Raw genomic sequence first — 21,607 nt, forward strand, 5'->3', positions numbered from 1 at the left:
GTCGAAATAATTTTATCCTATAGACGTACACAGTTTCAACTTTGAGTCACATTTCAAGAAACCAATTGCAAGCAGGAAAACCACAAACCGGTAAAGGAAAAGCTATTTATATTTCTGTTAAGCATTACGGTATCCATAAATACCACAGATCGTCAAATATAAACAAGAAAACAATCTTTGTCAACTATTTGTAAAAACTAACAATCCTTTTACCATCACTGTCAGATGTCAAATACACTAAATAGTCAAATTCAATTATGTATGTATATCTAAGCCGCATTCAACGCAATATCTATTCAACACCGAACTTGATACCCGGGATGTCTTTTTTGCCTTTTCATATTCAAACTATTCAGGTAAGATGATATGTGTTACAGTTATCATCCGAAAATTAATTTCCCGAGCGCGTTCATTGTAGCTAATTCAAAACTCTATTAGTGTCGCCTAGTGGTGGCAGATTTAAACATTAAATAAAATAGAAACTTCGAAATAATTTCAATGTATCATAATCATGAATACTGTTTAAACAAAACTTATGACTATTCTGTATTTTTATGTTACAACTATATCTGTATGTACCACTGACTATCTGTTAATTTCAAAGCATGTGTCTCGTTATAGCATGTGTTATCTCCACAGTTATTGCGGAATCAAGTCTTTTTTCCCAACTCAAGTACATTTTACTAAAGTAAACAAGGTCCATGACTTATTTTACGAAAATACGACTTTTTGTCACGTAAATGAAAACTGATTATACTGTGTAATCAAACTAGATCACGACATTCCTTTTAAAACTTGTTTGTTGTTTCATTTTCCGCATAAGAGGTTCTCATCTTTAACTGTTTAATAATAACATAATAATGGGTTTACATGATATTTATAGCTGTGACTTAATTCTTAGTCATTGTCGTCTGCACCTTCTTTTGTTTACAGTCGTCTCACGTGTCTACTATAACAATGGCGTAGCTTAACTTAATTCTAAATGTATTCAAATTAATATACATTTAATGACTAATAAAAAAGAGACGGATGAAGCGGTTTCTGTGAAATATAGAATTTCTTGCATGTTGATAGGTATGTTTTATCTGATTTGCCTTTACATGGTGCAGGATCACGTGACTTTGTGGGGTTCACAATTGAACGTTAATGGATGCGAACACACCGGTTAGTGGATTTTCAACTAGTGCATAAACGATATATGTATGCTGCTTATGGCAATATCAAATACATCAGAGTCACTTAATATAATAAACCGGTGTTCTTAGCCAAACATTCGATGTGTACTGTATTCATATGCAGCACGCATCGTGACAGTTTGGCACCGATTTCAGACGTATTCAAGGATTTATTCTTAAATCTTAAGATATCGGCCCAAGCTAAAAGAACGAGAGCGCCGATGGCGTTAAAAGCATAGGTGCAAGATACAGGGAAGAATGGCGTCACGTGGTATAATGTAGTTCGATATCGCCATCCGCGAATTTCTCAAATCAATAATTTCAAACAATTACCGACTATTTAAATAGATAATCTTTCCATTTACATCAGTGTTTGAAACGCTTATGAAAAATAATTACCCAAGCCTTTCAAAATTTAAGCACGGACAGATCTGTATCGAACTATTCTTTTCACAAATGAAAATAGACGCTACCCTATTCGTCTGCGTCAAGAATTTGTCGTAAAACTTGTGGTAAGCGTTAGATGCAGACGTGCACAACAGATTGAGTTCTGAATACATATTTCTGAATGCAGATTTTTATAGAAACTCCTCACAGCAGTTATTTCCCTTGCTTCGCCCGGTCAGTAACTTCTAGTATAAGGGAGGCCACTGCGTAGGAGATTGAGATTTATAGTGCAGATATAATTGTTTTACGAACGAAATTTGTTTTAGGTTATAAGGAGATTTTTTGACATAAAACGGTCTTAGAAAAATTCACTAAAAACGGTGTCAGCAATATTCTTGGAAGAAAACGTTAGAAAAACGTTTCCAAAAAAAATTGTAAGAATGACCATATACTAAATTAAATAGATATTTCGTCTGATTTTTGATCAGGTAAGGCTTCATAATGGGCAACCGATCGATGTGGATTTTCGAAATGTGGTATATACCATAAGTATAGGTGCGTAAACGCACCTATGCTAAAAACTGTCTTTTATGCATTAAATAGTTTTGCAAATGTATTTTAATAAGTTGAGATATTTGCAAAAATATAGTTCTTAACGGTGTGTAAACATTCTGTCCAGCCCGTGTGTAATACTCTGAAAACCCGTTGATCCTGCACCCTGTATACTGTAGCATGCCCGCCATTTTGACATTACTCGGTTCTCCTTACTATCTCGGTCGCCAAAATGAGAATGTTTTTACATTGAAATTCATCTATTACGCTGTTGTCTCCAACGTCTCTTAGGTCACGTGTAAACCTTTATTAATACTTGCTTACTTAATACAAACTTTTTTTTATATATACGAAACTATTTGAAAATGTTTATATTTGTATAAATCTGGAAACGTGGAATGCACGATGGATCAGATTTCCATCCATGCATATTCATTGAAAGTTTAAAAGAAAAAAAAATTATTGTTCAACAATGAAATTAATCTGTTTCAGGACTTGCACATGTCGGTTGTCTAGGTGGACGCTTACACAATTCACGCTGCACAATTTCAAGGGCAATAATGATCGAACTATTTCTTGTCGGAGGGTTATTGGTATTTGCGTTATATGCATGGAGCATGAATACACGTCGGTCAGATGGTAGGAAGGTTCCGCCCGGGCCCGACCAGTCCCTAGTGTTCGGCAATTTTAAGGTAAGGCTAGAGCACGTTGTTTTCGTTTTCAAAATGCAAACACATGTAACGATATAACGATGCCTCAGCATTGTCATGCGAGTGACTCTTCCGTAAGTCACTCATATTCAAATATATTATCATAGTAACATATATTTACAAAGTCGAAATCGAAATGAAGTTTTGATTATTTCGCTTTAAAACAACGAATTTTGTGATAAAGAAAAATAGTTTAATCTCCAAATGAGGCTCATGAATAAGGACATCAATTACGACGTCAAAACGTAGACAGAGGTTATTTGAGATCCTATAAAAAGGTGTGATAAAATAATCATATAATTAGAAAAATGCAAACGTGTATATTAATCACACATAGAATGATGACGTCATTCGAAATAAATATCTTCATAAATAAAGACCTTACTCTGATTTGACAAATGTTATACATAACTTCTAATACACATTTTAGACTCAAAGCTCAAATGTCTGTTAAGTTCACTTGTTGCAAGGGCTATGGTGTATAACCTATTCGACCAGTGAGTAACGGATACGATACTCACCTGCAACAGCATTTTATAGACACCATGATATAGTTTATCCCAAGAAACGGTCCGATGAAAGTCTGTTTAGTGCAGACGACTCAATGTAACGATACGATCAGGCTTATGTAAAATAAAGTAAAAAGACATTAACGTTTAAATAGATCTATGTTCTTCATACATGCTTTCACTTTAGGACATAGACACGGAGCGCGTGCATCAGAGTCTTCACGCGCTTTCCAAGAAGTACGGCACGATTATGAGCATACGTCTGCTGCGACGTAAAATTGTCGTCTTGAATTCGGCTGACGTCATCAACGAAGCGTTCGGGAGCGAACAGTACAAGGACCTTCTCAACGACAAGGCACAAGGTTTGAAATTTGAGACTTGTCTGGGGAAAACTGGGCAAAATGCGTTTGCGTAGTGTGTCGCCCTAGATTAACCTGTGTATTCCGCACAGGCTAGTCCGGGATGACACTTTCCGCTTTTATGGTGTTTTTCGCTTAAAAGAAGTATCTTGGTACCGAAAATCCAGTAAAGGCGGAAAATGTCGTCCCTGATTAGAGTAGGCGGACTGCACATGCTAACATCGGTCAACACTTGCGCACATGATTTGAGCCCCATTTAGACAGAACGCGGCTCCTTTGGACATTGGTGAAAACTTGCAATATATAATGCACCACTTCTTAAAACTGTGACAAAGTTAAACTTATCGACACCTTAGCGCATAAAATGAAAACACCAATTTGAAATGGGTTAAATAATAATGATTTGTTAATTAAAATTGTAACATTTAAACTTCAATTCACGCGATATCTTCCTGCGTTCGTACCAATGGCACAGTAAAGTAAATATTGCATTCTCACCCAATGCGTTCATGCATAAACATGCATTTGAGTCGCGCCATATGGACGATGGTCCACCGTCGCCCAACTAAAAATAGCATGTAAAACCAAGTATGCGCATGCTCAGTGGCGGGCGCAGTAAATGGTTAAAGTGAAAGTAGATGTCGCCGCCATTTTGAGTGGTTGGTAAACTGTGGTTTGTGTCCAAATAATTAGACGGTATCTTTTGTATATTGACCCCATACTTATGTTGTCATTGCATATATTTTTATTAATGGGTTTCGACCCGTAGCCTTGTGTTCGCACTACAGCATGTTCGCCTTGGGTTCTGTTAACCCTTCGATTCAGTGAAAGTAATAAACGGAGAAAAAAAACATTTTTTAAATTGTATTATTCATAACAGTAACACAATTGTATTGGTTGTGTGTTGTACATATTTGATATCTGATACGCAAACATATTCTTGAAGTGAAATATTTTGCCAACAATAGTTCTTCCCCATAGTAAATACTGGAAACCATACATTATCCTACCGCACCCCAAATTCGACGACACCTAAATTCGACGATGTTCTATTTATATTGATTAAATGGATGATTATTGTCTTTGAATCATTTCAAAGTAATACAGCCGAGTTTAAAATTATTATTTTCTGCTATTAAACATTTCATTATTTCTTTCATTATTTGCTAAATATTGCTTCATGTAACCGTTACATCGTCGAATTTCGGTCCATTACATTCGGTTCTTTACACCCTTCGAATTTGGGTCACACTGGGATATCATATGGACGACAACAAACAAACGCCCGAATTCAAATACAATCCGAACCTGGATTTTCCAAACAAGTTTAACAACGTTCAGTTTTTAAATAGGTAACGTCGCGAAATCAAATTACAAATTCTAAACGAGCACTTTCAAACGATTAAATGTCACGCAACGCGGTTCTCTTAAACTGCAACGTAGTCTCTGGTCAACAACAGCTGTTTTATAGTATGTAAGCTTTGGTCAGTATAAAATACTGACGAGAATAAAATTCTCTGGACTCTCTAAAAACCCTTGTTAAACAAGTTCAAAACAGAAAGGGAGATCACCACCACTTACTATAGCCTATCCTCTCCCCTGATTCAAGATCAGTGTTCTGATTGGCCAAAATGATTTGGGCGACCGTGGACCAACAGGCCTCTGCGCTGTGTGTAAACGGGGAATACTGCGTGTGCGTAAATTGTCGTTCCAGATTTGCCCTGAGTCCGCACAGGTTTATCAGAGACGACATTTCCAATGTTATGGTGTTTTTAATTAAAAGAAAGTCTCCGCAAAATGAAAATCTAGTCAAGGTGGAAAATGCCGTCTCTGATTTGCTTGAATTTTACACACATACATTAAGCCCATTTTTCCTATTTCGCGACGTGTCCCGCATGAATCACCAACGCGAATAAAATAGATCTACATTTACAATAAACTAAGGTACAAATAAACCCATTTATGCCTAGTAGACTCTCACATCCTTGTAAATTGTATCAATTTATTTCCAAAATTAGGGGTATCTAGTATATTTATTTCCATATTTAGAATATTTCTTACAGAAATTCCTTTAAGCAAACAGCGCAGACTCTGATAAGACGCCGCGTCGTGCGGCGTCTCATCTGGGGCTACGCTGTTTGACAATGACTTTTTTCTAGACGCTAGGCATAAATTGGTTAAGCTGGAAAACTCATTTTTAATACAACAAGACTTAATAGCTTGACATGGAAATAAAATGTGTTTAGTATCAACACTTGATACAATATAGTAGTAATTCAAGTCCAGACACATAGGGAATAACAGGCTACTGTCACATCGTTGTGAAATATATCAGGTGAGAACCAAAATGAAAGAACGGGGAGGCTTTCCGAGGTTTTGTTTTATTCGTGCCGAGCCTGATATTATTAAAAGATTATGATTATGAATCCTTGACAATGCCGATTAAAAAAGGAAACACTTGAATTTTATCGCCACGACGCTGCATTTTATTGGGAGTGAATATGATGTCTGACGTTGACCTGTTATTAATGTCGTCATGAGTGCCTGCGTCAATATGTGTACAATATTTCGTGAGCGAATATTCGGACAAATATGCTGTGTCTCATTTTACTTTGATTATACAACTCATAATCAGATCGTCGCACCACAAACTGCAATCGCGTTGATATGATATAGTTTCCTTCACTCACGCAAGTGAAAGTCATACGCGCAATTGTTAAATCTTGCTCACGTCGAAGTGCTTCCCAAAATGCCATTGGTTGACAACCTGAAATTTCGCAAGCGAAGAACTTCACTTGCGCACTGTAAATGGAAAAAAGCGGATTTCACCGCCATGCCAAAGTAGACAAAATTAACTCCCCGTCGATTGGTTCAATACGTATCTAGTGAACAACCAATCAGACGTCGTTATATTTTGAGTAAATCTTAATTTGCGTTAGCTACATTACACGTGTAAATTACCATTGAAAACAATATGATTCACCACTACGATTATCAACATACAACATCTTCTGGCGAGGTTTTACCTTCGCAAACAATAAGGAAGACTGCTACGATTACAAACAGAAAATTATCTCCCGTATCAGGTTTTACCATCACAAACAATAAGTAAACTTCTACGATGAACAACCTACAATTTCCTCCCTTGTAAGGTTTCTACGGCACATATTGTCTACCTTGGCAGGTTTCTGCGGCATGTATTACATTTTCTGTATTTAAAATATCAACCTATATGTTCATCAACTGTGACTTCTGCAAGTAATACGAAATATTTACAGACCATTAAATCACAAGCTCCCTTTAACCTTTAGATGCAAAATGTAACGGCAATGTGTACTAATGTAATTACAAGATTGCTGGTTTCGAAAACGAAAAAACAACATTGCTGGTTTCGCCAAATTATGTTGTTTCGTGTTGTGAAGTAATTCTATGGCAATTGGTCACTTACCTTAAATGAAAGACCACGAAATTGTGTATAATTAGAATGCAATACTGCTCCAGCAGCTTTCGTTTCACTTCTTTATTTTGAATCCCACAAAAGTTTGATGTGTGCTGCGTGGGTGTAGTAACTTTTATCATACCACCGCATTGATATCTGCCTGATATAACGTTGCCTGATATATTTTTTTATATCGTGGTCAACAAGTTCTTATATCAGTCAATGTTTTGAGTTACGTGGGATTAGCAATAAAGTCAACAATTTCTATCAACATAAATCAGGTACAACAAAACAAACACTTTGATACCAAGAAAGTACATATTGTATTCTAGTTTAAAGTCATAAATCACAAAACGTTTATTTAAAAAAAAAATCCCCACAGCCCGCACTACAGAACAACCTTTTTTCTCTATACGATGTTTAATATAAGCGATTATTCTTGTCGTCTTTTCGAACGCCGTTGTTACATTTATGTTATGCTGTTTTCTCTATTCTTAGATGACCTTGAACTATTTTTAGAAAAAGACGTTAATTCAGGACTTGCATATGATGACTTGATATTTATACTTATGCTTTTTGCTGATGATATGGTAATATTCGGCAAGTCTGTAACTGACCTCCAACAAAGTATTAACAACCTTAGTGAATATTGCGATCTTTGGGGTCTAGAAGTTAATATTTGCAAAACTAAGGTAATGGTATTTAGAAAAAGAGGACCGACTTTTAACAATCAAAAATGGTCATTTAAATGTGAAAAGTTAGATATAGTTGACGATTTCAATTACTTAGGAACAGTTTTTAATTACACGGGTTCGTTTTTACTAAACGCTGAATCTCTTTCTGGGAAAGGACTTAAAGCCCTAAATGTTTTAATGATTAATTTAAAAAAACCTTGATATCAAACCTAGTATTGCTTTTCAACTTTTTGACGCATTCGTGGGTGCGACTTTAAATTATGGTTGCGAGATATGGTGATTTAATAAGTTTATCGAAATAGAACGTATACATCTTAAGTTTTGTAAAAGGCTCCTAGGCATCAAAGCATCTAGCAGCAGCATGGGAGTATATGGGGAACTAGGAAGGTACCCACTTTGCATTAACAGAAATGTTCGTATAATAAAATACTGGTGTAAACTTATCCATTCAAATAACATAATCATATCAAAATTGTATGAACGTTTCAAAAGTATGAAATTATATACAGGTAATTGGGCTTTAAATGTGAAGAAGTTATTGGATACCTACGGATTTTCATAGGTATAGGACAATCCCTCTTCTGTCAATCTCGATACCTTCCATATTGTATTTAAGTCAACTGTTTTAGACGTTTTTAAGCAAACCTGGTACAATTCGATTAATAATAGCAACTCATTAATGACATATAAATTATTTAAATGCACCTTTGAGTTTGAACCATATCTTGATTATTTGCCAAACAAATTGCGTATATGTGTTTCCAAATTACGATTATCGTCGCTAAAACTAGCAATTGAAACAGGTAGACATAACAATATAGAGAGATCACAGCGAGTATGCGCAAAATGTCAAGTCATAGATATTGAAGACGAGTACCATTTTATCATGATATGCCCAGCCTTCAATTCACTGAGAAAAGAACTAATCAAAGCCTACTATTAAAAAAGACCAAGTATGTTTAAATTTGTTGAATTAATGAGTACTTCAAACAAAACACAATTAAGGAACCTGAGCAAGTTCATATGTAGAGCCTTAATGCACCCACCCAGCTAACTAACCCTGGATATTCAAATATTAACTAATAAACTTCCCTTCATCAAGTAGTTGGGTAAATAAAATCGTCTTTTTAATGTTTGATGGCCGTACTATGTTCATCATCAACATTCGTCTGTACAAGTTTTTATTACATTCACCTTATTCATCATCTGAATATGTTAGCCTAGCACAACTTAAATACTATTGTTGCATATTTTGTAAAATGTACAAAATATATTCAAATTTTGTACAATGACCTTTTGTTTTTAAATTATCTATGTTGTACAGTTTTAGTATATTTCAAATACTTCATGTATAGTCTTAATGCATGTTCCAATTTTATTTATCTTGAACAAATTTGTTGATATATAAACTAACTAATTTTTCTTCATATCAAGTTGTCTTGTATAACGTTTAAATTATTGCACTATATTTATGGTTTTCATCCTCCAATATTTCTATGAAAGTTAATAACAAATAATTGTTTTCATCATCTGTATTATATTAATCTAGCGAAACACGAATACTATTTTTTTTTCTTACTAATATTTGTAAAACAAATCTTTATTATGTACAACTTATTAATTAAATTCATGTATGTATGAATATGATCTTTACGCGATCAATATGATATTTAAATATTCTTATTTGTTCTCACGTTGACATAATGCTTTGTTTAACTATGTTGTAAATGACAAAAAACTGTAAAGTTTACGTCAATAAAACATTCTGGCTGTCTGTCTGTCTGTTAACATGTAAACGCCGGATCAGCAAAATTAGCGGGAACCGTACATTTTAAATATGAAAAATGGAATGTTTTGCAGATTTTTAGGAAAATGTGGTATGATAAACAGAAAAACAGGTAACTGTCCCATCGTTTTATGATATATCAGGCTCGGCAAGAATAAAATAACGGCTCGGCAAGCATCGCCGTTATATCATTCTAAGCCTCGCCTTATATATTACAAAACGATGGGACAGTAAACTGTTATTCTCTATGTATCACTGCACATATCTTCAATGTTTTCAGCCTTCAGAGGCTGGTAGCAGTATCGCTATTTTTATTATTTTTGTAAACCTTGTTAAAGACATTTCTTGTACGAAGATTCTTATACATTCTCTGTATTTATAATGATAACCTGTATGTTCATGAATTGTGAGTTCTGCAAGTAATACGGAATATTTACAGACCATTAAATGACACGCTGCCTTTTACCCATACGTGTAAAATGCAACGGCAATGAGTATTAATTGGTGAGTTCGCCAAATTATAAGTGTGTATGTTGTTTTGTATTGTGCCGTACTGTTTTGGCAATTGGTCACTTGCCTTAAATAATGAAAACAAAATTGTGTATAATAAGAATGCAATTCTGCTCCAGCAGCTGGAGTTTCCCATCTTTATATTGTCCCCCTTGTCAGGTTTCTATGGCACATAATGTCTCCCTTGTCAGGTTTCTATGGTACATAGTGTCTCCCTTGTCAGGTTTCTATGGTACATAGTGTCTCTATTGTCAGGTTTCTATGGCACATAGTGTCTCCCTTGTCAAGTTTCAATGGCATATAATGTCTCCCTTGTCAGGTTTCAATGGCACATAATGTCTCTCTTGTCAGGTTTAATGGCACATAGTGTCGCCCTTTTCAGATTTTAATGGCACATAGTGTCTCCCTTGTCAGGTTTCAATGGCACATAGTGTCTCCCTTGTCAGGTTTCTATGGCACATAGTATCTCCCTTGTCAGGTTTCTATGGCACATAGTGTCTCCCTTGTCAGGTTTCTATGGCACGTAGTGTCTCCCTTGTCAGGTTTCTGTGGCACATAGTGTATCCCTTGTCAGGTTTCTATGGCACATAGTATCTCCCTTGTCAGGTTTCTACGGCACATAGTATCTCCCTTGTCAGGTTTCTATGGCACATAGTGTCTCCCTTGTCAGGTTTCTACGTAACATAGTATCTCCCTTGTCAGGTTTCTATGACACATAGTGTCTCCTTTGTCAGGTTTCTACGGCACATAGTGTCTCCCTTGTCAGGTTTCTACGGCACATAGTGTCGCCCTGGTCATGTTTCTATGGCACATAGTGTCTCCCTTGTCAGGTTTCTATGGCACATAGTGTCTCCCTTGTCAGGTTTCTACGGCACATAGTATCTCCCTTGTCAGGTTTCTATGGCACATAGTGTCTCACTTGTCAGGTTTCTACGTAACATAGTATCTGCCTTGGCAGATTTCTATGACACATAGTGTCTCCTTTGTCAGGTTTCTACGGCACATAGTGTCTCCCTTGTCAGGTTTTTACGGCACATAGTGTCTCCCTGGTCATGTTTCTATGGCACATAGTGTCTCCCTTGTCAGGTTTCTATGGCACATAGTGTCTCCCTTGTCATGTTTCTATGGCGCATAGTATCTCCCTTAGCAGGTTTCTACGGCACATAGTGTCACCCTTGTCAGGTTTCTATGGCACATAGTGTCTCCCTTGTCAGGTTTCTATGACACATAGTATCTCCCTTGTCAGGTTTCAATGGCACATAGTGTCTCCTTTGTCAGGTTTATATGGCACATAGTATCTCCCTTGTCATGTTTCTACGGCACATAGTGTCTCCCTTGTCAGGTTTCTATGTCACATAGTGTCACCCTTGTCAGATTTCTATGGTTCATAGTGTCTCCCTTGTCAGGTTTCTGTGTCACATAGTATCTCCCTTGTCAGGTTTTTATGACACATAGTGTCTCCCTTGTCAGGTTTCAATGGCATATAGTGTCACCCTTGTCAGATTTGTATGGCACATAGTGTCTCCCTTGTCAGGTTTCTGTGTCACATAGTATCTCCCTTGTTAGGTTTCTACGGCACATAATATCTCCCTTGTCAGATTTATATGGCACATAGTGTCTCCGTTGTCAGGTTACTACGGCACAAAGTGTCTCCCTTGTCAGGTTTCTATGGCACATATTGTCTCCCTTTTCAGGTTTCTACGGCACGTACCTGGTGTACGGACACGCAGACGTGCTTCTCGGGCCCTGCAGGGACCTCACGTTCCGGATTAAGGAAGTAATGAGCTTAGGGCTACGGCCCGCCATGGTACCGTCTGCTCTGGCGGGAGATTGCAGGAAGTTGCTGGAGATGCTCGGGAAACACGGTTCAAACGACTTCGACCCCGCAGACGATCTGCAGACTTTATTCGCAGAGGTCACATCAAAACTGGTAATAAAATGTGTTTTCTAAAGAGACTCCTTTTTATTTGCGTTGGATCGTCATTCTTATTTTGCGTTGTTATGCCTTAAATAGCGTTATTTGTATCTCGTATTTGTTAGTACCCCCATTGTCTCATAACATACCTTGATTTGAATTAAAACGTATTACCATTGCTTTATATCACTTTTGTTTGCATTGTCTCTCTTTTTATTCGCGTTGCTTCGAGTGTAAAATAAAATCACTTGAACTTTGTTAATATTTTCCTTTAAATGTATTAATCTTAATTAATACCTGTAAAACCACATCCGCATAAGAACTGCAAAGTATTTGTCTTCGGTTCTTTGTAAATAAAATGCACTGAACTTCATATGCCGCCGCCATAGCAACCGAAACAATAGCAACCGTTGTTGTGTCTCGCAGATTTCGGGTGAGGTAAAAGACGGAGACGTGAAGCTTATGTGGGACTTTGTAGACTGGTCAAACCGGCTGCTGAACCCTTCCGTGGAGAGTCTTCTCAAGAACTTCCCTTTCCTGCGCCACCTTCCGGTGAAGGTCGGTGTCCTCTTCCGGGAGGTTCTTGCCAAGAGAGACGTGCTTCTGGCGCGGTATCTGGACACCACACGTGTATGTAACTGTATTTTTGATATGGTTTGAACCCATTTATGCCTAGTGGATTCTCTCATCTTTCTAAATTGGATCAATTTATTTCCAAAATTAGGGATGTATAGTATATTTATTTCTATATTTAGAATTTTTCTTACAGAAATTCATTGAAGCAAACAGCGCAGACCCTGATGAGAGGCCGCATCATGCGGCGTCTCATCTGGGTATACGCTGTTTGCCAAGGCATTTTTCAAGACGCCCGGCATAAATGAGTTAAGACTCGTATAGCCTCGGCATAGGACATAGTTGAGACATGCTTTACCGATGCTTTGTTGGGTGGTTATTTATATGTGAAAAAATCCTAATGTCATGACCCTTTACATATAAGGGTGTTTTGAATAAATTATTAAAAGATTACAAGGATCTTACTGTGGGTAATTTAGAGGTTAGAGAAGTACATGTATTTTTAGTTTAGTGAAAAGAACACTTGCGGATAGGTCTGCGGTGTAATTCTTGTACGTGGAAAAGGTTTGCTCGGGGAGGGAAATTTTAACAAAGTGATGGTTACCAACGTATCAAAAGGGATTAAAAATGTTACAGTCTTGCGAAAGCATTGGATGTGAAGCGGGTGTTTAACCATTAATTACGTCTGTGCTGTATCTCTACTAGGACACGTGCGCACAGGGGAACAGTTGAATGAAGCGGGAACTTTTGACACGCGTGCTTTATGTCTACCTGGAGGCGTACGTAAAGGAGTAAGAGTGCGGACTAGTAGACACGTGTTGCTCCATTGATGGTGTTGTTTTTTCTATATGTCTACCCTGAGACATGCTAAAAGGGAGTTAACACTGTTGTCATTTGTTTCTTGATTGCGTTGTGTTAAATTTATAAAGCGTGTGTTACATCTCATACGTTAAGAGAAAGAAGCGGGGACTGTTGATAGGTGTTTAACCACTGATGATGTTTGTGTTATATCTCTACTACGAAAACATACGTACAGAGAAGGGACTAGTGGACACGTTTTTATATATATATATATATATATATATATATATATATATAAGCGGTGACTATTGACATCTGTTTCGATATTAATGATGGTTTTGTTATATATCTTCTAGGAGACGTACGTGAAGGGGAAGGTAAGGGGACTTGTTGACACGTGTTTCGCTATCCAGGAGAACGAGATAAGAGCCAACGGCGAGTCCTGGCTGACAGACGACATGGTACGAGCCACAATTCTGGACACCATTGGGGCAGGTCGGTGAGCGTTTGGTCGCCCTGGTTTTGTACTTACTTAAAATCTATCGCTTTTCATATCGCGCATGCGCAATAAGCCTTCCATTGTTACACTGTCTTCAATTGCTTTAAGCAAGGGAGGTAACTGGTCCCAGAGGATCTCACTAGCTCGATACAAGCTTGTTATTAGTTGACGGGATCTGTTTTTAATCATGTACCTATTGTCGAAATATTCAAACTGTTTAATGAGAAAACAAAACAAACATAATGCCAATAAAACCAACCTAAATTTGAAACATTCTGCAGTCAGATATCATACCCGTAGCCAGGGGTGCGTTGGGTGCGTTCGCAGCCAATGATTTTAGACGAGTAAAAAAATGTACTATAAGTTGCAGCCAACTTTATTCGACTCAAAAACAGTTATTTCTCTTTTACCCGAAATGCAGTGAGTCTTTGTATTCAAGCGTTACAATGATGTAGAATTCAATAGGCTACCGACAGGTCACCATAAAATTCATTTCTCGATGAAGTCATTTCCAAGATAGCTCCACATAATAACTTTCCACAATGTTTCAATTATGTCAAACTTGACACTTTAAAATATGTCATACTCTTAAACAGTTGTTAAAATGAATTTAAAATGCTATAGCATATGATCAGGTGGACGTTAACGTTTAATGTCCATAATCTGTGACGGATCTTGAGCATAATGCGCAAATAAGTTCATCTTTTTGTAAAGGACGTTGAGGCCATAGGGCCAGCAGTTTGAGGTTATAGGGTCTTTATGAAGCCTTATTTGTTATATGTTTTTGAAATTCGTTTAGAAATACATTGCAGATAATTAATTGGTTAAAATAGTTTTTTTTAAGTAACCAGTTATACCATTTTGATTTCTGTTTAGCATTGATGCAGGTTAGAGAAGACCAAGTTTTATAAATCAGTGTTTGTTGTACAATGCACTATTAGCTCGTTTAGAGCAATGTTAGGCCTCTGGTACTATCCATAGTAGCGGACAAACAATTGTTTTGAAAAAAGTCAAATATTTCCTTTTAATTTGCTTGATTTAAGAATGGTAGAATTTTGGAATGTTTTAATACACCAATTTTATCAAGATTCCAAGAAATAATGATATTTTACACTGTTTTTAATGTTGATTTTACATTCTATAAATTTGTAGATTCATATGTAAACAAAATGTTGGCGCTCATACTAAACACCGTATACATTTTTACCGTGTTTTTTCCGTGACTGATCGTAAAAGATGGTTATTGAAAAACGATAGTGGGGAATTCATGCATGTTATATCATATTCATGTCCATCAGTCACTGAGTATGGTCAATGAAAGTGAATTTTCATATAAATATGCTCTATAACTTCAGTCTCTAAATACAGATAAAAAGTTACCAGTATGCAAGATTTTACGTTTCATTTTCAAAATTTTCTAGGAGAATTCGCACCCCCCTTTTCAAAACCCTGCCTACGGGCCTGAATATAAACTTTATGAAAGACGAGCCGCCGGTTTACAGCGTTCAATGCTTTGATTGTATACGTAACTAATGTTATAACTCCCCTTAGCTAACCAGAGATCATCCGACTTTATGGGCTGTGTGTATCATTAACACCCACTAATCTGTTATCGAAACAAATAAATAAATAAATTTATATAGCACCACCATATTATTTTGAGAGATGCAAGCCTGCGGACCCATGGCCGCATGACCATAAAAGCAAATCTTGAACGTTTCTATTATGCTGATTGATCGGTAATTGAGATGAAGTTCCAGGCTTAGTTTACATGAGTCTAATTCTGCAAAACTGGGTATAATGAATGTGCGTTAAGTGTTGTCCCAGATTAACCTGTGCAGTCCGCACAGGCTTATCATGGACGACACTTTCCGCTTTAATGACATTTTTCGTTTAAATGAAGTCTCTTCTTAGCAAAAAACCAAAGAAGGCGGAAAGTTTCGTCCCTGATCAGCCTGTGCGGACTGCACAGGCTAATCTGGGATGACACTTTACGCACAAACATTAAGCCCAGTTTTCTCAGAACACGACTCATATAGGCTTTGCTGTCCATTGCTGTTTTTTGCTTATTCTGTTGACCTTTCTAGTGTCTCACTTGTATGCACTGTTTACGCTGTTAACATAAACCGGAAATTCCTTGTTTTTTGCACAATGAAGGCTTAGTTTCCACAACCAACTCTGTGTTGGCCGTCATCTTGAATCTGTTACACAATCCCGCCTGCCAAGACAGGATGCGGCAAGAATTGCGCGCAGTGGTTCATCCGGCCGCCCTCGTGACGCAGGCGGATATGAACGGGTTGCCATACTGCAGGGCCGTCGTCATGGAGACGCTACGTCTGTCATGCGTGGTGCCAATCGTCAGTCATTACTGGTAGGTAATGTAGACGTACATGTTAAAATTTGGTTCTTTCCAAACCGATGCACCGTATTTTGTCTCGCGTTCATTCATATGTGTAAATATGTGTCTGTTTATTATGGTGCTGTGAGTTGCTATGATAATGTGGTCCATTATGTTAACTGTCACAATAAATTACTAAATCAATGTATGTCTAAATCCAAAATCTGTTTATTTAAGGCAAGTGCCAAAGGAATTCAATATATCAAAAGCAATAATTCTATTTACGCATTTCAAATACTATTACAAAGTATTTCGAACGTTTAAATGGTATTTTATCGGATGAACATAGAAACCCAATTATGACAACTACAATAAAACAAAAGAAGTTTCCGGATAGTGTGTATTTCCTATTTAAAGTTATGCATCCGAATTAACCTTTTCTTTTTTAATTTCAGCAGCCTTCGCTTTGTCTTTTGTTTTGTATTCAAACATTTCATCAATCATTTGCTATTATTACAACACGTTAATTGCTGGTAAAAAGGATAATCGGAAATATGATTGTTTTGTTTGTGGAGATGTATTACGAACAAAAGGACACAAAAGTCGAGATAAAGAGCGAGTATTAATACGATGTAAACCGTATTCTCTTTCTTGTCGATATGGCTGAGCGGCATTTTATCAAATAATAAACGTTAAAAAGAGTATAAAACGGCGAAAAGTACCTGTCTCGACATGGACATCGTCATTTTGTTTATCACGTGATTACCCCCTTTGGTCGAGCCTTTTCAGTTTATTTTTAAACCTATTTATTTATCTCGAATGCATCGAAAGAGTAAATCTTATTGGTAGTGTCAGTACTGGGGGTCTTTTGGGGAGATTTATAGAAGCTTCCACATTTGCTACGAATCATTGACCTCCCTGTCTCTAGGCGGACACCGTAGCCACTACACCGTTGCGACATATACTCATTTCAGTTCCGCCGGGGACGTAGATCTGGCGGGCTACACCATCGAAAAGGGCACTATGGTGTGGGGTAACCTCTGGTCGGCGCTTCATGACGACCACATTTGGGTGGAGCCATGGAGTTTCAAACCCGAGCGATTTCTGGATGACGACGGGAAATTGTTACCGAAGGAACACAAGTTTATGAAAGCGTACGTGATGCTATCTTTTGAACCCCCATTCGCCCGAATACGCCATAAATTATAACACTACAATTTGGGTTGTATACCACTCTTGAGGTTTTTTAACGATGATGGTTGCATACTATGAACATAATATTGGTGCTGATTATTTTTTTTTTCAGGCTTATTCCGCTTGGAGTCGGTCGAAGGATTTGTGTTGGGTACGACTTTGCGATGACGCGAATATTCGCTTTCGTCACGACCATGGTGCAACATTATGATATTACTCCGCCAGTGGACACGGAACTACTTTCCAATGACCCGAATCTGTTTTCCGCAGGCGCGGTCTTACAGCCCGATAGGTTTAAATGTAAACTCGTTAAAATACAGAAATGATTACGCAGTGTTCGGTACGTATGCACTATAGGATATGACGTCAAAAGGTGGGGTTGGTAATTATCAGCGTTGGAAAATTCTGACATTGCCTTTTTTACAACACGTGTCAGATAATTGTTAATGTAGACATAAACACGTGTATATTTTGCTCAAAAATTGCTTTTGTGACGAGCCCGTAAATGCAGACGCTTGTTTTCTCAATCATTCGTGACCATGGCAACACTTGATTAATGCCCAACACTTTATATTTTTAAGAAATAGTTTATTATGAATATCTTACCGAACAAAATACCATAAAAGGTGCACTGAAATCGGTCTGCAGTAAACACATAATGTTACTATTTTTGGTACACAGATATCAATACGTGCAAATAGTTTTACAAATCATTTATATGATTGCTTGCATAAGTTATACATGTACATTCTTGTAAATTATACGAAATATTATGGTATATACACATTAGATTGTGGGAGTTTTTCAATGTTGGCTTATTCCATTGTCTCACAAATATGTTTTATATGAACCGCAAAAACCCGCATATAGAAATGCCTTTACATGAGCACGGTTTTATTCGTTTCTTTTTCGGCCAAAGTTTACACTGCCTTAAAGTGACCTGTGTTTTGTTTTAAGTTGAATTCTTTCCATTAAAAAAAGAAGATATTTTTAAGATAATTTTACACAAGAATTTATGTTAGAATCATTCGCTTAGAATGTTTTCGAAACAAACATGAATTTTTATCGATATAAGTTGTGTTATTCTAATAAGTGTTACTGAGTCCGATTTGAGAAAAAAATCTTTGAACGTTACATGGTTCGACCTGAACTTTAATCATACATGTTTTGTCCATGTTATTGCAGCTTTATGCATATTCACTTGTTTTTATCCTCGTTATAATTTGCGAGCCATTCTAATAATAATTTTAGTGTCATATTTTAAATAGGCATTTATCATGTGATATTTAATTTCAGTTTGAATTGTTACCAATATTCGCGTTCATTGTGTTTGTATTTATTTAAATATACATTCATTATATTATACTGCTTAACATATATCAACATATATTATCAGTTACATTGACAGTAAATGATGGTGTTTTGGATATTCTTGTACAGTGAAATATGGCATAAGAAGGCGAGTATAATATGTTATAATATATCGTTTGTGTTTTGTTTAAAACAATACTATTTACATCTATGTTATTTCTAAAAATAAAACAACAGATACAATAAACGAGTGGCCTTGTTACAGCTTTCAACAACCTGAACCATTCATTGAGTCGTGTTCTGAGAATACTGGGCATAATGCATCTGCGTATAGTGTCGTCCAAGATTAGCCTGTGCAGTCCGCACAGGCTTATCAGGGACGACACTTTCCGCCTGAATTGGATTTTTGCTAAGAAGAGACTTCATTTAAACAAAAAATGTCATAAAAGCGGAAAAGGTCGTCCCTGATTAGCCTGTGTGAGCTGCACAGGCTAAACTGGGACGACACTTTACGCACATGCATTATGCCCAGTTTTCTCAGAACACGACTTAAACATCAATCATAAACAATGCGTTTATTCAATCTTATTTATTTTTAGCGGGATAAATGTCGACCGAGTTATATTTGACCGGCTCAGCATAGTTTTCTGCGCTGTTTGCTTTGTCCGGTGTAGTACATTTTTTGTATTGAGAATAATCACTTTTATTTATATTGAGAATAATCACTTTCTTAAAAGAATACAAATACGTATGCATTAAAAAAAACATTAAGAACAATTCGACAACAGTACAATGAAGAGAAAATACGTCGATATTGAATCATAGACGCTTGAATAACGTACTCTTGGAAGAATAAATAAGAGATAACCTTAAAACTGAAACCTTTAAAAAAACAAATAATTAACTATACATTTGGCGTATATCAGTTCTTGATTGAGTTTAACCCTTTGCATGCTGGGCAATTTGCCGTCTGCTTAAATGTCGTCTGCCGAATGTCTAAAATTAGCATTTTCTTCAAAAACAAAAATTCAGAATACTATCAGAATAGCAAACAGTTTGGATCCTGATGAGACGCCACGTTATGAGGCGTCTCATCTGGACCCAAACTGTTTGCAAAGGCCTTCAAAATTCGGTTCCAGCGCTTAAAGGGTTAAAGCGCTTATACAAACATTAAATTGTGTGTCAACACATTTACCAGATTTCTCAGCGTTCACATCGCCTTGAACCAACAGTAGTTGGTCGAAGTATGCACATGGTAGCATTGGATGCTGTAAGGCATTAGCTTGAGTGTATTATGCTGTTTTTTTTATCTAAGCACATGCTAAGAAAAGCTTACTCTGCACTATAATGTTTCACATTATAATAAGTTATTAATGAAAAATTTACGTTTATAGGTATACAGCAATACATGGGTCAAGTCATGTAAAGAATTACTATTAATGCCGTTGATATGACCCTGTAAATGTATTGCTTACAGCTTGTTATAGTTTGATGCTGCATTAACGTACGTGTTTTTACCTAGCCACACATAATATGTGTTTAAATTACAGTTAAATTTTAATATTCTTTAAACGATGCTTTTGTTGCATAAAACTGCATGAAGATTGATCGCGGTTGCGAAAAAAACACACACCCTTTTTATAAAGTTTTACCGGTAACTCAAACAGTATTTTGATAATTTTAAACAAAATATTTTACAAGGTCTGATATTTTATTAGTATACTAGATATATAACTAGGTCTACTAGAGACATGAATAATGCTATTTTGTATATCAAGCTTTACTTGTATAAGTGTAAAATGAATAAATGCATTCCAAGCATAACAGGAGCCGAGACATATATTAAGTATGCATATGACAACTTACGAAAAATATCAATTTCTAAAAATAACTTTGACAGCGAATGGGTATTGTTCAGTGTTATTGTCTCACAACTTAATATTTAAGCCATTTATGCCAAGTGGACTCTCCCATCCTTCTAAATTGGATCAATTTATATCCTAAATTAGTTATGTATAGTACATTTTTTTCATTATAAAGAATATTTCTAAAAAAAATCCTTTAAGCAAACAGCGATGATGCGGCGTCTCATCTGGGTCTTCGCTGTTTGCCAATGCCTTTTTTATAGACGCAGGGCATAAATGGGTTAAATTTGGTTTTTGCAACCTTTTACAAATAATGCCATTGGGCTGTATTGTATTGAAAATTTTTAATGTGTTGCATATGCATTTTTTTCATCTCTTATTGTTGTAGTCTTTAAAACGTGTAACAAATACTACTTATACCGTTCCGTTACTTAATGGAAAATGTCTTTACACGCCATTTTCATCTGTACGTGCAATTAATACATACTTTTATTGTGTATGTATCTTGGAAATGTCATCATTCTTATCTTTTGTAAATTTCTTTTTTTAACTATTTCCTTTTTTTCTAACTCAGAATTTCAAGCAAGTAAAGTTATATTTGTATGTGTACGAATCATGTTTGTTACGTGCTCATAAACATTACCTTAAAGGGGCCTTTTCACGTTTTGGTAAATTGACAAAATTAAATACAGGTTGTTTCAGATTCGCAAATTTTCGTTTTTGTTTTGATATTTATGGTATTTATGATATACTGTTTAGTAATACTGTACATTTATCATGCTTTAAAATAGCCATTGAGTGCATCTTTTGACAATTTAAAAACCTGAAAATAATAAAGCGTTGCAGCGCGAAACGATTGAATAATTTGGAGAGTTCTGTTGCTGTCGTTATGTTTTGTGATACTTCCAGGATTGCTTATATAAAGTATGAAATGCATTACTGATTGGATTAGCACGGATGGCCGACTGGTCTAAATGGGAGACTTTTTA

The 21,607-nt window shown here is 36.3% G+C and overlaps 3 protein-coding genes across 8 annotated transcripts in view; 2 read left to right on the forward strand and 1 right to left on the reverse strand.

The window, feature by feature from the left end:
* The window catches only part of LOC127849342 (uncharacterized), a 213,431-nt gene extending 194,431 nt beyond the window's left edge, over positions 1 to 19,000 (forward strand). Inside the window, exon 10 of the mRNA XM_052382071.1 lies at positions 17,816 to 19,000. The gene's annotated coding sequence lies outside the window, so the exon portion shown is untranslated. The remainder of the gene's footprint in view (positions 1 to 17,815) is intronic.
* LOC127849343 (uncharacterized) overlaps positions 1 to 19,000 on the forward strand; it is a 70,642-nt gene extending 51,642 nt beyond the window's left edge. For all 4 annotated transcript variants that reach the window (XM_052382072.1, XM_052382074.1, XM_052382075.1 and 1 more), the window contains exons 2-9: positions 2,607 to 2,806; positions 3,521 to 3,695; positions 11,817 to 12,052; positions 12,464 to 12,667; positions 13,768 to 13,906; positions 16,068 to 16,281; positions 17,223 to 17,402; positions 17,555 to 19,000. In XM_052382072.1, coding sequence (XP_052238032.1) covers positions 2,675 to 2,806; positions 3,521 to 3,695; positions 11,817 to 12,052; positions 12,464 to 12,667; positions 13,768 to 13,906; positions 16,068 to 16,281; positions 17,223 to 17,402; positions 17,555 to 17,768 — 1,494 coding nt within the window. In that variant the 5' untranslated portion in view covers positions 2,607 to 2,674 and the 3' untranslated portion in view covers positions 17,769 to 19,000. The remainder of the gene's footprint in view (positions 1 to 2,606; positions 2,807 to 3,520; positions 3,696 to 11,816; positions 12,053 to 12,463; positions 12,668 to 13,767; positions 13,907 to 16,067; positions 16,282 to 17,222; positions 17,403 to 17,554) is intronic.
* The window catches only part of LOC127849350 (type-2 ice-structuring protein-like), a 196,128-nt gene that overhangs the window by 151,758 nt on the left and 22,763 nt on the right, over positions 1 to 21,607 (reverse strand). The gene's annotated exons all lie outside the window — the stretch shown is intronic.

Source organism: Dreissena polymorpha, chromosome 10 (genome assembly GCF_020536995.1).
Source record: "Dreissena polymorpha isolate Duluth1 chromosome 10, UMN_Dpol_1.0, whole genome shotgun sequence".
NCBI classification, from domain to species: Eukaryota; Metazoa; Mollusca; class Bivalvia; order Myida; family Dreissenidae; genus Dreissena; species Dreissena polymorpha.